Source organism: Nematolebias whitei, chromosome 21 (genome assembly GCF_014905685.2).
Source record: "Nematolebias whitei isolate Nwh7 chromosome 21, NemWhi1, whole genome shotgun sequence".
In the NCBI taxonomy this organism is placed as follows: Eukaryota; Metazoa; Chordata; class Actinopteri; order Cyprinodontiformes; family Rivulidae; genus Nematolebias; species Nematolebias whitei.
The window spans coordinates 12,702,602-12,716,252 of NC_056518.1; the positions used below are offsets into that span (position 1 = coordinate 12,702,602).

Genomic DNA, 13,651 nt, shown 5'->3' on the forward strand with positions numbered 1-13,651 from the left:
CAGGGACACTTCGGCATGTGACTGCTGGTGGAACTGAACCCCCAACTCTTGCATCGGAGGACGACTGCTCTAACCACTCAGCCACAGCCGCCTCATAACAGATAGACAAGCAGATGCACACAAATGTACGCATTTTGGAATCCAAAGCAAATGTTTTAGTAAAAATAAATAAATGTAATATCATTGCATGTAATAGCAATAGAGACATATTTCAGTCTCACAGCCAGAGCACACAGGAAAAAATAAACCTAACAGAGGTTAATGTCATCATATCATATTTTTATTAATGTTATCTACTTCTCAATATCATTGTTTTAACAGCAATATCCACAAAATATTAACAATGTGCAAGAAAACATGAGTTATGGCACATCAGAGAACAGTTACAAAAAATAGATATTTTTTCCCCATAATTAATCAAGGCAAAAAGATACACGAACTGAATGCATACACGGATGAGGACAGAAGAGATGAGTCTCAGAAAGGGCTCGGAGCTGATGTCTGGCATGAAGGTCAGTGAGGAGCCTCCTCTGCAGGCCCACAAACGGTTTCCTTTGAACACCAGTGGATTGTTGTGAGCCGCACGTTTCATCCAGTTCTGATAGATCCACAGCCAAAACAACCGTCAGTCAAACTGTTGCTCTGAACCAGCAATTCATTCTGCTGTGTTCAAGCAATGGAATGATTTTTCAAAAGCATGACAGACATTTTCAGAAAATGTGTGCGCTGATATGATATTCATGCATGTTCGGTCAAATTTCTGCTGCCGCCATCTTCTTCCACTAAAATCTGAAAACAACTCCGCAGCTTCCTGCCATATGTAGCATTTCTTTAGTGATTAGCTGAAGTCAGTAGCACTAGTCTAATAAAGGAATATAATTCAATCTTTATTTGACATTTACTTTAGGTCAGACACGAGATTCATACAAAGTTAACTGATCATTTTCTGCCTCTGTGGCTGATCTGCTCATCAGTTATGATTATCCCAAAGCCATTCAATGAGCTTAGCATCAAAACCAGAAACAACAACAATTAAAATATGCTCACCAGCTGTTTTACTGTTTCTGTGCAGTTGAAAACACAAAAGAACAGAAAGTCATTTTAAAACAGGAAATGATCAAATACTGTTTGGTTGGTCAACTTTCTGTCTTTGAGCAAGACTTAACTAAGCTAGCTGTCAGTGTTTAATCCCTTTTGAACAGAAATGGTGTAAATAGTCCTAAAAGTTTGATTGTAAACTTAACATAAAGCTAAAAACAAAACGAGTTTTTCCAAATTAAACTAGGTTATTAACCTTACTATTATTGAATGGTTAAAAAAAAAACAATTGGTTATTAAATGTAGCTGAGATCACAATAGAGTTTGAAGTAGCTCGGAGGAGATTGTTTTTGATTTTTAACAGCGTCGTGATTATTTTTGGGTTATTAGTCATCATCTCACAGAATCCCACACTAGTTTTAACTTGTGGCACCATTCCATTTTACTCTCTTCTTCAAGCCTCTGACTCATAAACAAATGGAGGCCATACATGAAGGATCACATGACCTCTCCTGAGGCCAGACTAACCGTGACCCAGAATTCTGCAGGATCCCCCCACCCCTCACCCCTCACTCCCCGCCACACTGGAGCCACTGAGCCTTCTCAAACAGCACCTCTGCTTTCTCTTTTTTACTCCTCTGCTTAATCATCTTTTTCAACTAAACTCCAATACACCCGCACACTCATCCACCCCCAGCCTGCTCTGGTCTTTTTCCAGCTCCTGCTTTTTGGAAACGGCCTGCTCTATCTGTTCGGAACAAAGGCAACGAGTGAAAAAGCATTAAAGCAAGGCTTAGTGTCGGGGGGGAAGTGAAAGGAAAAGGCTAATCAGTGATTTTTATAATTATAAAGTTGTATTTTCTTAAAGCAGCAGTGCTTCCTGTCGTCTGTTCCTTGTGACCGTGGGAAAAAAAACATGACCTGCCTTAAAATACTCTCTGCTTTCTGCACTGATGTGCAACATCTGGGTCAGGACTACCCAGCTACGAGGAAGCACGGACCAGAAGAAACTCTCCAAAATCACTACATGTGAGCAGAGCAGCTGGGTCACACTGACATGACAACACGAGCAGCAACGGTCTGTTCAAATGTCAAACCACACGGTTGCAACATTTGCTGGAAATGTTCCATGAAAATTGTTGGGAATGGAAAAAACTGTAAACCATGTCCCTTATCAGGGATTGTAGATATAGTTGGGGAAATTATATTTCAGCATGACCTTGACTAAAACAGACTGACTGAATGAAAAGTGGCACAGCCTAAAAATGATAATTATGTCATCTGGACATGTCGTGTCCACTGGAAATATAATGTGTGGACAAACCGTCATACAACGTGGATATTCTTGTTCAGAGCTGTGTGCATGAATAAAAATATAAAAACAAAGGAGAACTGTAGAAATGATCAAAATCCATTGTTTTCTAAATGTTGTGGTTGTGATGGTTATGTGATCAGTGACATCATTAACCCGCCTGCTGCCCTTGGGTCAAAATGACCTATGAAGCTTTAGTTTAAAAACTGAGCTTGTGAGTCATTTTGACCTAAGGGCAGCAGGAGGGTTGAATGTTTGGTTCTGTTCTGTGTGCAGTTTGCATAAATGAATGCATAAAACATGCAAACTGGGTTCATCTGCAACTCTAGATCAGGACTATTTAACTGAATTATTCTGGGGGCCACAGTTACTGAAAGCCAAGATCTCAGCACTTATTCTCATTAAGTTTGTTTTATGGTTTAAAATCTAGTTTTATTTAAAAATTAACCCAATGGTGGGCTGCACTGAGCTCACTTGTGGGCCTGATTTGGCCCCCAGGCCACCAGTTGAATATCTCTGCTCTATATTGTCTCTAATGTGGGTGAGAGTCTGAACGCTTGTCTCAGTTAGTGCCTGTGATGGATTAATACCTCCAGGGTGTCCCCCAAATTCCCAAGCTTAATGGAAAGTTTCAAGAAAGTTTTTTTTTGGAAATTTACCAGAAATGTTCTTCCCTTTTGCAACCCTAGTGAAACTTTGTGTAAAACTCCCAGTAGTCATCAAAACCTGGACCCTGAAGTTTTTTCCAGGAGCTCTCAAGCCTGAAAGTCCCATCAAGAGAAACTGTACCTGTATGCTGTGTGGCATTCAAGTTGCTCTAAACAAGCCACCCTCTACAGCAGCACTGGTGTTAAAAGGGTCAATCAGGAAGTTGTAATTTTAGCACTTAAATGAGGTCTGATGTTGATAAACCCTCTAATAAGATCTTAAACCATAATCATCACGTCTTTTAATCTAAAATCAACCACCGTCATCACACGCCCCTAAAGCCTCAATGACCAAAAGAGAAAGAGAAGACAGATGTGATCTCGACTGACAAAACTACGGTGGCCCTGAGGTGTAAATGAATCACATTTGAAAAAACAGAATCACATTTGATAAAACAGAATTACATTAAGCCAAAGCGGAAGTGGCCAAAGTGGAAGTAGCCAAAGTGGAAGTGGCCAGAATCATATTTGAAAAACAAACAAACAAACAGAACTACGTTTGACACATTACCCACCACTTCCGCTTTGGCTTAATGTAATTCTGTTTTTTTTTTTTTTTTTGAAATGTAATTCCGTTTTTTCAAATGTGATTCCAGCCACTTCCGCTTCGGTCACTTCCGCTTTGGCTTAATGTAATTCTGTTTTTTCAAACGTGATTCCATTTGTTCCAAGTGTGATTCCGGCCACTTCTGCTTTGGCTTAATACAATTCTGTATTTTCAAATGTAAGTCTGTTTTTTTTCAAATGTTGTTCATTTACACCTCAGGGCCACCATACAAATCAGAAGTAATGCTAAAAAGTCAAATGTTCACGGGTGAGGGGCATCCGTGTTTAGATATATCTTACAAACACTGTACAGGGTGACCACACTCCACTGACTGGGTTCCATGGACTCCATAGAAAGAAGAGAACGTAAAAAATAAAGCCAGAACAGCTACTCTTCAACTTATCACTTCTAAACATCTGAAAGAAAGTTTATACACGTTGTCGTCTTTTTTATACCCCCTTTGTTTTCAGTTTTTACAATCAAGTTTGGTTTGTCAGAGAAGAGGAGAGTTTTGGAAGAGACGAGGACACAGAGGAAGGCTGCAAGCTTGTTCTGATCCCTGACCAGGGCGAACACACAAAAGATGGGTCCTTAAAATACTTCTAAAGTCACAATGTTTTATTAATAACCTAAATTATTATGCAATAAGTCAATAAGTAATCCTTGATCGTTGCAGGATTTTCCCACAAGAGGATCCAATATGAGTGGAGAACATGGGATTTTTTGTATGATCTCTTAGTCTTGCAGCCTCAGCAGATAGATGTTCTGATGTGACCTCACTCTTTCAAAGTAAAGCACAGGGAGGTGTCATGTACAGTAGAAACGTCTGCTCAGGTGAGACCCCCGACTCGTCACTAGATCTGTCATCTCATTAGCATAAACATGAAAAAAGGGATTAGTCAGGGGTCACACCCATAATATGTCAGAGTAAAACCATAAAAAAGTGTACAGCTTCATCTTGTCTGATAAGTAATGCTCCAAAAAATACCAAAACATACACTGAGTTCACAAACAAGTATTTCGTTAAGGGAAATAAAAGCGGTAAACGTCCACGGGTAATAGCTTGAGATCTTTATAGAGCTATTCGCTGCATGTCTCGTAGCTGCAGATCTGAGGTCAGCTAAGATGTCGAAGCATCTCTCATCACCTGCTGTAACGTCAGCGACGGCAAATCCGTATCTAGAGACGGCATTTTGTACAGGGTGGCACAGCTGGAGGCCACAAGGCTGCAGGCAGCCACGCTGAGGCCACAGAGCTGCTGTTCCAGATGTGGAGGAACATGCTGCAGTTTGATGGGAGCAAAGAATTGCTCCAAAGCTCTCAAACGTTTTCTACTTCATAGGTTTCCAGAGAAAGAAAGAGGCATTTGTAGAGCTTTAAACGCAACACTATGTCGTGGATGCGCCTACTGCTGTTACCCACATGCACCGTCCCACGGCCCGCCTCTGCCACAGCTGCCCTTCGTTTACCCAACACCTCGTTTCATGGACAAAGAAAGAAAAGAAACAATCCCCTTTCAAGTTAACCTGTAGTTATTTTACCAGCATTTGTGAGGGGTAGCACAGCACCTGACCCATACTCTGATTAACTGAACTCAGCCACTAGGAGGACAAGATGCCTGCCCCCTAGCGGTGGCTTGGGGTATGACACGGTTCCAGAGTGGTTATTTTTGGGTGTGTGGGTTTGCATGTGTATGTGTGTGCATGTGTGTGTGAGGGCAAAAAGAGCAAGACACAGCTATAGGATGATGCAAGGCTTCTTGTCCTTGAAAGGGTTTTCAGAGGTGGGCACCCCGACGAGCAGCGGGTCGCTACGAGCATGCTGCTCGCAGTAACTCATCAGATCTGCTGCCGCTTTGGAAACCTGGCAGGACAGAGAAAATGGTAAAAATAAAAAAAAAAGGACGGACAACAGAGAAAGGATTAAATAAGTTAATTCTTGCACAAGAGGCAGCAAGGATTGTGCATCACACAGAGATCATTTTTACTGAGACAGAGCAGAGTTATAGCCGTTTTGTTCCTTAAACTCTTATTCCTAGCACCGTAAAATCTGCATGAATATGTATTTTGTTTTACCTTAATGCGTTCAATTCCTGCCTCAATCCTCAGCTGCTCCACCAGTTTCCTGGCCTGGGCAATATTATTAGTAGTGGACATATTGATCCATCAGAATAGACCACCACAGGAGAAAACTGGAGAAAGAAGCAAATAAACAACAAGATCTACTCAAAACACTGTAAGATAAGGGAATAAAGCAGGAAACAGATGCGAGCTGAGAAAGACTCGTTTTAGATTTGATGAGAGCAACATTTTTTATCATTTCTCATCTTTGCACAGAAATAGGTGAATTTAAAAGAAAAGTTTAATTTATATTCTCACTGCTTTCGACAGGAGCAGAAGTGGCGTCAGAAATCTTGTTTGGTTTGTTGTCATTAAGATTCAGTCCAGGGTTTCAACTTTCCCCCACATTTGGAAGTCTTGTGTTTTGTTAATGATAAAAATCACCATATTCATTAAACTTTTATGCTGACATACATTGTTTTTATATTCTTTCTTTCCCCTCTGAATGTTTCATCCTCTCATAGATTTAATTTTTACAGCAATCACGTTACTAATCTGGTGAATTTTGTATTATTTTCTTTATTTGTTTCAATTTCTGCACGCTGTGATTAAAATTAATTACAAAATTACAATTAAATGGTCTTAACTGTGTACAAAGTACTCAAGTAAAAAAAAGTAAGTAAGAAAAATTTTACTTTAAGTAAAAGTTACTTTTTATTTTTTAACAACAGGTACACGAAGGACAAGGAAACAATTTCTAAAATGAGCTCTTTAACCAAATAAAAACCTCATAATTTAATTTGCACTTACACAATAAAACGTGTCCAAACAGGATATTTAAACAATTGGGGAGAATAAATTATTTCAGTGCAGACCATTCCACGGTGCTTTTACTAACAAAACACGTCGAACGAACCACCAAGCAGCTGGTAGAAAAACTTTTATCTGTCCTGCACTAGATTGTTTATACGGTTCATTCCTGTAGATCCAAAAATACAGTTCTTGCTCTCAGAGCTGTAAGATTTTATGAGCATGACTTTTAAAACAGTAAAATGTGTGAAAATATGTCTTCTATTAAAATAGGTTGAACTGAAAGTCTGAGTTTTCAGAAAATCAGAAGAGGAGTTCTTTGAACCTGGTTTGGTTGCCATGGTAACAGAGACTGAGCTCATCACCTCCTGAGCAGGTGATGAGTTCAGTTTAAGCAGCTCTGTCTATTCACTGATTTTCATTTTTCTTAAAGAAATCCCTAACAAACACAAAAAAATATCAGACTTTTTATATAAAAACATTTAAAGAAATGTTATAATACATAGAACAATAGAAAGAAAAATAGAAAAATAAATACTAAAGCATACAATAAGGGTACACAATAAAGTACCAAAAAGTTAAAAAAAAATATAATATTTACAAGGTCCAAAATAAATACAACAACACGGTAGAATATAGCGGTGCAAGTAGGATGAATTACCGGGTAGTATAAATATTTCACAGGTAGTAATTTTAGCTTAATAATCTTGTTGTATCATGCTCTCTAAAATAGTTATTGAATTTTTACAAATGTGTGTAAACGTAGATGTTTAAAATCCTGTCAAAATACACCAGAATGGAGGAAATGGCATCTACTTCCTTCAAAAATTTCTGGGGGAGTACCCCCAGACCCCCACCAGTGTGTACACCCACATTACAAATGCTTCTGATGCCAATGGCCACTACATTGTTCAAGTCAAGAGCCATTGTCAGCACTGGGAGGGGGGGGGGGGGGCTAGGTGCCCCTAAATGTCATATTCTAGACTCGCCCCTGCTTGGACTTGAACAGAAGTAGCGGTGTTGTGTGTGTTTTTGTCCTCCAGTCAACTGGAGACAAGACGAGAAGTGTACGTCTGCTGAGTTTCTCTCCAGGCTGGTGGGCAATGCAGCCTGCCAAGTGGGCGGAGCTTGTACACAATCTCTATGACGTATTAAACAGGAAAACTCCTCTTTTGTGTCTCACCATCTTTTTTAGCTGGACCAGACTCTGGCTGACTGGTGAGGAACAGATTCAGTCACTGCAGGCATCCTCCTGATTTTAATTCGCGTTTATGATCACCTTTTTCTACTTAGTGAATTTATATGTAACTAAGTACAATACTTAAAAAAAATATGTACTCAAGTGAATGTATAGATTAAAATGTACAAAGTACATAAAATGAATACTTAATAACAATAAAGAAAAAAAATAATTTGCTACTCTCCTCTTTTGATTTTGAATAGCTTTAGCTTTTAGGAACTTTCTTTTTGAGTTCCCTGAAACTTTCTTGAACACCCGTTCTGTTGCATCATCCGTTATGCAGCAACAAAACTCTGAAGCTTAATCAATAAACTAAAATAAAACAAGCAGAGGAAAGAATCCCTCACAGATTATTTATTAATTTTATCAGTAAAATAAGTGGCATTTTTAACTTCTCAAACTTTAAGGAATAAAACTTAGTTGAGCCAGTGAGGTAAGACTGTCTATATGTGTCTGCTCGTTCAAGAGTTAAATGAACATAGTGAAATATTCTATAATTTTATATTTGAAGTGGCTGTTTAGATCAATTATATGTTGATGTAACTCTGATTAATGTTCATTTCTTCTCACACTGATACATTAACTTTAGTAGATTTGCTGCACGAGCCATCTATTTCACAAATTTGCCAGATTTCTGATTAATATTAATAATATTCCATCCATTATCTTACCTGCTTCTTCCTTTTCGGGTCACTGGTGCCCATAAATAAGACCTTAAAAGTTAATTTAACGCTCAGAAAAGTGGCCACATGTAGACTAATGTTATTTCAACTCTGGTATTTTTGCTGTATTCCATCTCCTAAATGAAAAATAACAGATTATTGTCCTCAGTTATGAAACGTTAGCACCACTGTGAGGCGACAATATGATAGTGCAAGAAAGAAGCATGACAGCTCTCATTAAAATATCCAGGTCATGCAACAAAACAATTAGAAACAATGTGACATCACAGGAATTATTAAAAACATAGTTTTGGTTACATTTTGGTAAGCGGGCCTGAAGCTGAGGTTTGTGTTTCTTGCTTGGGGAGCTCTAAGTAAAAAACATTATGTTCGTCCCAGCAACATGAAGCGTGATGCATTAGAAGTTACCTGACTGTCAGAGTGCAGACAGGACTCAGAGCGACTGGGGGAACGTTCAGAGGGCTGCAGGCTCAGCAGGAGAACAGATGCCAGAATAAAAAAAAACAGCTGGATGATGGCTGAACTCACACTGACTTCTGTCTGTGTACGAGAAATGAGACGAACAATTACCTCCATTCTGGAAAAAGCTGTGAAATTTGTCAAATGTAAATAAGAACAGAATGCTATTATTTGAAAATCTCATAAACTCACATTTTATTTACAATAAAACAAAGTAATCGTATTAAACTTAAACATATCAAATGTTTAAAGTAAGAAATGATCTTTTTTTAAATAAAGTAATACTGAATGTTATGGTAACAACACATTTTTAAAAAGTTAGGACAGGGGGCAAATAAGAAACAGCTGGAGGAGCATGGTGCAAATAATTAGGTTAAATGGCAACTAATTAGCAGAGAGAGGCTGAGCCTCCCTGAAGTAAAGATGGGCAGGGGTTTACCAGTCTGCAAATAAACAGCGTCGAAAAATAGTGAGAGAATTTCAGAAAAAAAAGTTCCTCAATAGAAAATTGTAAATACTTTGAATATTCCATCATCTGTACTGGTAATATCAACAAAATGTTTCAAGAATCTGGAGAAATCTCTGCTCAAGGGACACGACAGAAAGTCACCGCTGCATTACAACTGGTCTGGTTCTGTTCTGGACATCACTTCATGGACTCAGAAACACTTCCACAAATCAATGTGACGTCCACCAGCACAGCTGCTCTGCCATGAAAATAAGAAGCCAGATGTGAACATCGTCTAGAAATGTTGCCGTTGTCTGCGGACAAAAGCTCAAACATGGACTCAAGCGAAGAGAAAATCCATTCTGTGGTCAGACAAATCCATCCATCCATCCATCCATTTTCTTTACCCGCTTGTTCCATTTTGGGTCACGGGGGTCGCTGGTGCCCATGTCCAGCAGTCACTGTGCGAGGGGCAGGGTACACCCTGGACGGGTCGCAAGTCCATCACAGGGCGGTCAGACAAATCAAAACCTGAAATTATTTTTGGAAACTACGGATTTTTTTTTTCATTTAGCCTTTATTTATCCAGGTAGTCTCATTGAGCCACGAGAACTCAATTTCAAGAGAGACCTGTTTAGGGAGCAGATGGGGGGTTGAGGGCCCAAGGTGGGGGGAATGAGGGTGGGGGCAAGTGTGGGTGCTTCACCTACCCCACCCACAATTTTGATGTTGTCGGGGCGTGAACCGGCGATCTTTGGATCACAAGCCCACCTCTCTAGCCTCTGCGCCACCACTCCCCGTATATACCATGTCCTACATGCTAATGAACAGAGAAACCATCCAGGATGCTAACAGTTCAAACACCTGCCTCGCTGATGATAGGCCTGTCACGATAACAAATGTTGCTGGGTGATTGTCTCAGAAATTATTGTGCTAAACGATAATATTGTTTGAAATTTGACAATAATTAGCAATTATTGTCAAATTTAAGAAGAAATTTTGGTTAATTTGTTTTGAATGTAGTACCTTTATTGACCACCAGATGGTAGTATAAGACTGCTTGAACCGAAGGATGGATAGTGAGGGAGCGAGCAGTGTGTCTATTTAAGGAAAATGGGAGGGAGGCCGCTTGATGAGACATGGGCTGTCTCTCTGGTTCTCAAAATGGTGGACGCTCGGTGTGGTTTGAGCTCTTTAGCATAGCATTTGTCACACAAAGCTTTTAATAAAAAATCAGTAAACAAGTTCTCAGCTTCTTTTTGCAGAGAAAAACAACATTTTACACAAAGACACGGGTTTCAACTGTGAATTTTGGAGCTTCGACAAGATGGAGGTTTTTCCTGAGGTCAGCCTGTTAGCTTAGCTTCTCAGCTTAGCTGCTTTTAACGATGCAAAAACGTGATTTTGGATGTTTAAAATTGATTTTAAAGAGAAAGGGAGGGGTCAGTTGAGAACACCGGAGTTGAGCTTTTCGTCATCCAGTGTCTTCAGTAGAAAGAGAGAGACGAAGAAACGATCAAGCCAATAAATGAAAATGAGGTCGATAATTTTCATTTATCATGCGATTAATTCATTTATTGTTTATTGCGACAGACAAATCTACAAATTTACAAATTATACATCTCATCTTTTATGGAAATTGGGGTTGCTTTTCATAATTCATTTGTAAATTGTTTAGTGGACTGTGATCAGATTTATTGATGTCATTGATTTAAAACAACAAACTGTCTCTCTCATTCATTTCCAAACACAGTTTTAGCTAACCAAACACACGTTGTGCCTCAGCTCCATCACTTTCAAAGTGTTACCGCTGAGTGTCTCAGTCTGTCGCCTGACTCTCAGGAGAGGCCTGCTTTAATTACTGCTGCAGAGAATCACATCAGACGTGTCTGTAATTAAGGTTTTGTGTATATGTGTGTATAAAAGTGATGGTCAGAAACTTAGATAGCACTTGTTTTTCTATCCTCTGTTATGACTGACATTTTACAAAACTTTGTTCTTTTGTTTTCATTCAACCTTTATTTATTTATACAGGTTAGTCTCAATGAGTCACGAGGACTCATTTACAAGAGAGACCTGTTTTAGACAGACACTATGTTGTACAGACAACAAACTACAGTAAAATGCAATAAAACAAAAGTAGTGTTATAAAACAATAAATTAAGGTGCCATAAAACAGTTAAAAGACAAACATATTTGACGTTTCTATTGAACTTATCAAATGTCTAAAATCCTTTCAAGAAATCAAAGTGTACAGCTTCAGATCTTGTTGCAAGGTCTAGTGTAAGAAAACTGAGGGAACGCTGCAGGTAATGATGTCTTGAGAGTGCACGCCGTAACTGCACTGACGGCATGACATGTGGGAGGAGATATATGAAGGTGAGGAGGGATTTATAGATGAAAATGAACCAGTGTGAGAGTCTGTGTGAAGTTAATGATGACCAGCTGACCAATGAGTACAGAGTGCAGTGATGGGTACGGTAGTTATGAATCTTAGTGAGCTGTGATAGGCAGCATCCAACATCTGCAAGAAGCTGGCAGGGGCATTCATGTAAATAATGTCACCCAATGGTTGGTAGGAAAGTAGCAGCTACAAGGCATTTTCTGGTATTCAGAGTTAAACAGGATCTATTTGTAAAAAAGAAGTCCAGTTTTTATTTCAGTTTCTTTATCAAGTTTTCGACACGTGGTTTAAAAGAGATGTGCGTCGACCAAAATTCCCAAGTATTTGTAAGAATTCACTAACTCAATAGGAACACCATGCATGGAAGAGATAGGAGGAAGAATTGCAGGCACTGACTTTGTGTTTGAAAACAACATCCCTTTGGTTTTATCAGCACTTAGCACCAGTTTGAGCTGGAACAAGTCTGACTGAATGAGGTCTAACGCAGACTGTAGAAGCTGGAAAACGTTAGCAACTGTTCTAGCTCGACAATAAACACCTGTATCATCGGCATAGACATGCAAGGATTTGTCAGGAAGGTTTCGACCTACATTACTTATACAAATTGAAAAAAGAGTGAGTCCTAAAATTGAGCCTTGTGGAACACCATTAGTTTTGATTTAAGTAGACATTTATTTAACTTTAAATAGCTTTTTTAAATAAAGATTTAGGGCAGGAGTGTTGCTTGTTTGTCTGTCAGACAAAGAACCTGCATCCCATTCGTTTAAACTCATTTCGTGTTAGTTTAATCCTCCAGTAATGAGGTAAGCTCTCCTTACAGTGACTGCTATAAATGAAAAGCCCAGAATTCCTTGAAGAATTGCTTATCACCCGCCACTTCTCAAGCCAGACTTTTAAACTAAACGATGAAACAATGTGTGTTGGCTTCGTATAGAGTCCTATTGTTAATCGCATACTTCTAATGATTAAAATAAGTGTTTTATTCAAATTTGTCTAGTGGTTCACAAGATATTTTGCTAACAGTGATGACTAATAAGCAGTGTCAGCGTTTTCTTTTGTTTTTTTAGCAAAGATGCGCAGAGCTCAGAGTTTGTGTTACTCTCAGCTACTAGAACACTAAATCTTAGCTTGATGTTGACACAACGGACAAAGTCATAGCAATGTTTGTGTTGGTTAATGATGATTTGCTGTGGCAGCCCACTTGAATGGCACCGATTCCTATAGTTAATGTGCTGCAGTTACATTCAGTGATTCCTTTGTGAAAGTTTTATTAAAATCAGTTTACTGGTTTATAAGATATTTTGCTAACAGACAGGCAAACAGACAAAACTATCATTGCCTTTAACCTGTCGTGAAATACAGAAAAAACAACTGATATAAACTATTTTCACCATGCATTAGCCTTTTTTATTTGTTCATGATGGATGTAAATCCTGCCCTCCAGGCTGTGCTTCCTCCAAATCATCCCTAATTATCAGTACGGTGAGTTTGTGAACAGATAACAGGTGCAAACACACCTGCTTCAACTGTTCTGATCATGCAACGTCACAAAACCAACATGACAAAAAATGTGAAGTGGTGCGTTCACGTTCTGTGGGATTTTATTGGGTTGCAGCGCAACTCTAAACGAACCGATCCTCGCTTACGAAGAGAAACGATTTCCCTTCACAACAAACACGGCACACACCAGGTGTTCTGATTTCTGCAGCCTGTTGAATTTCCAAACTTTCTGCTATGAAAATAAAACTGATAAAAACAAACAAACAAATAAAAAAATGCAAAAGCTTTGCCCTTTTTCATCATTGAAATATTATATAATAGCTCGGCTAATCGACCAAAAGTAACAGTGCTGGGCCACCAGCCACGGAGCCCTGGGAGGATGTCCCCCCCCGGTCCTCCTCCACAGCCCTGCAGCTGATGGGGGCCCAGTTCGGAGCCATGTC

General features: G+C 39.2%; 1 protein-coding gene across 2 annotated transcripts in view; it reads right to left on the minus strand.

Moving 5' to 3' along the window:
• Positions 1-3,642: 3,642 nt before the first annotated feature.
• The window catches only part of gng7 (guanine nucleotide binding protein (G protein), gamma 7), a 10,664-nt gene continuing 655 nt past the window's right edge, over positions 3,643-13,651 (minus strand). For both annotated transcript variants that reach the window (XM_037695122.1, XM_037695123.1), the window contains exons 2-4: positions 8,806-8,937; positions 5,680-5,795; positions 3,643-5,467 (exon numbers count right to left, since the gene is read on the minus strand). In XM_037695122.1, the coding sequence (XP_037551050.1) occupies positions 5,342-5,467; positions 5,680-5,760 (207 nt within the window). In that variant the 5' untranslated portion in view covers positions 5,761-5,795; positions 8,806-8,937 and the 3' untranslated portion in view covers positions 3,643-5,341. The remainder of the gene's footprint in view (positions 5,468-5,679; positions 5,796-8,805; positions 8,938-13,651) is intronic.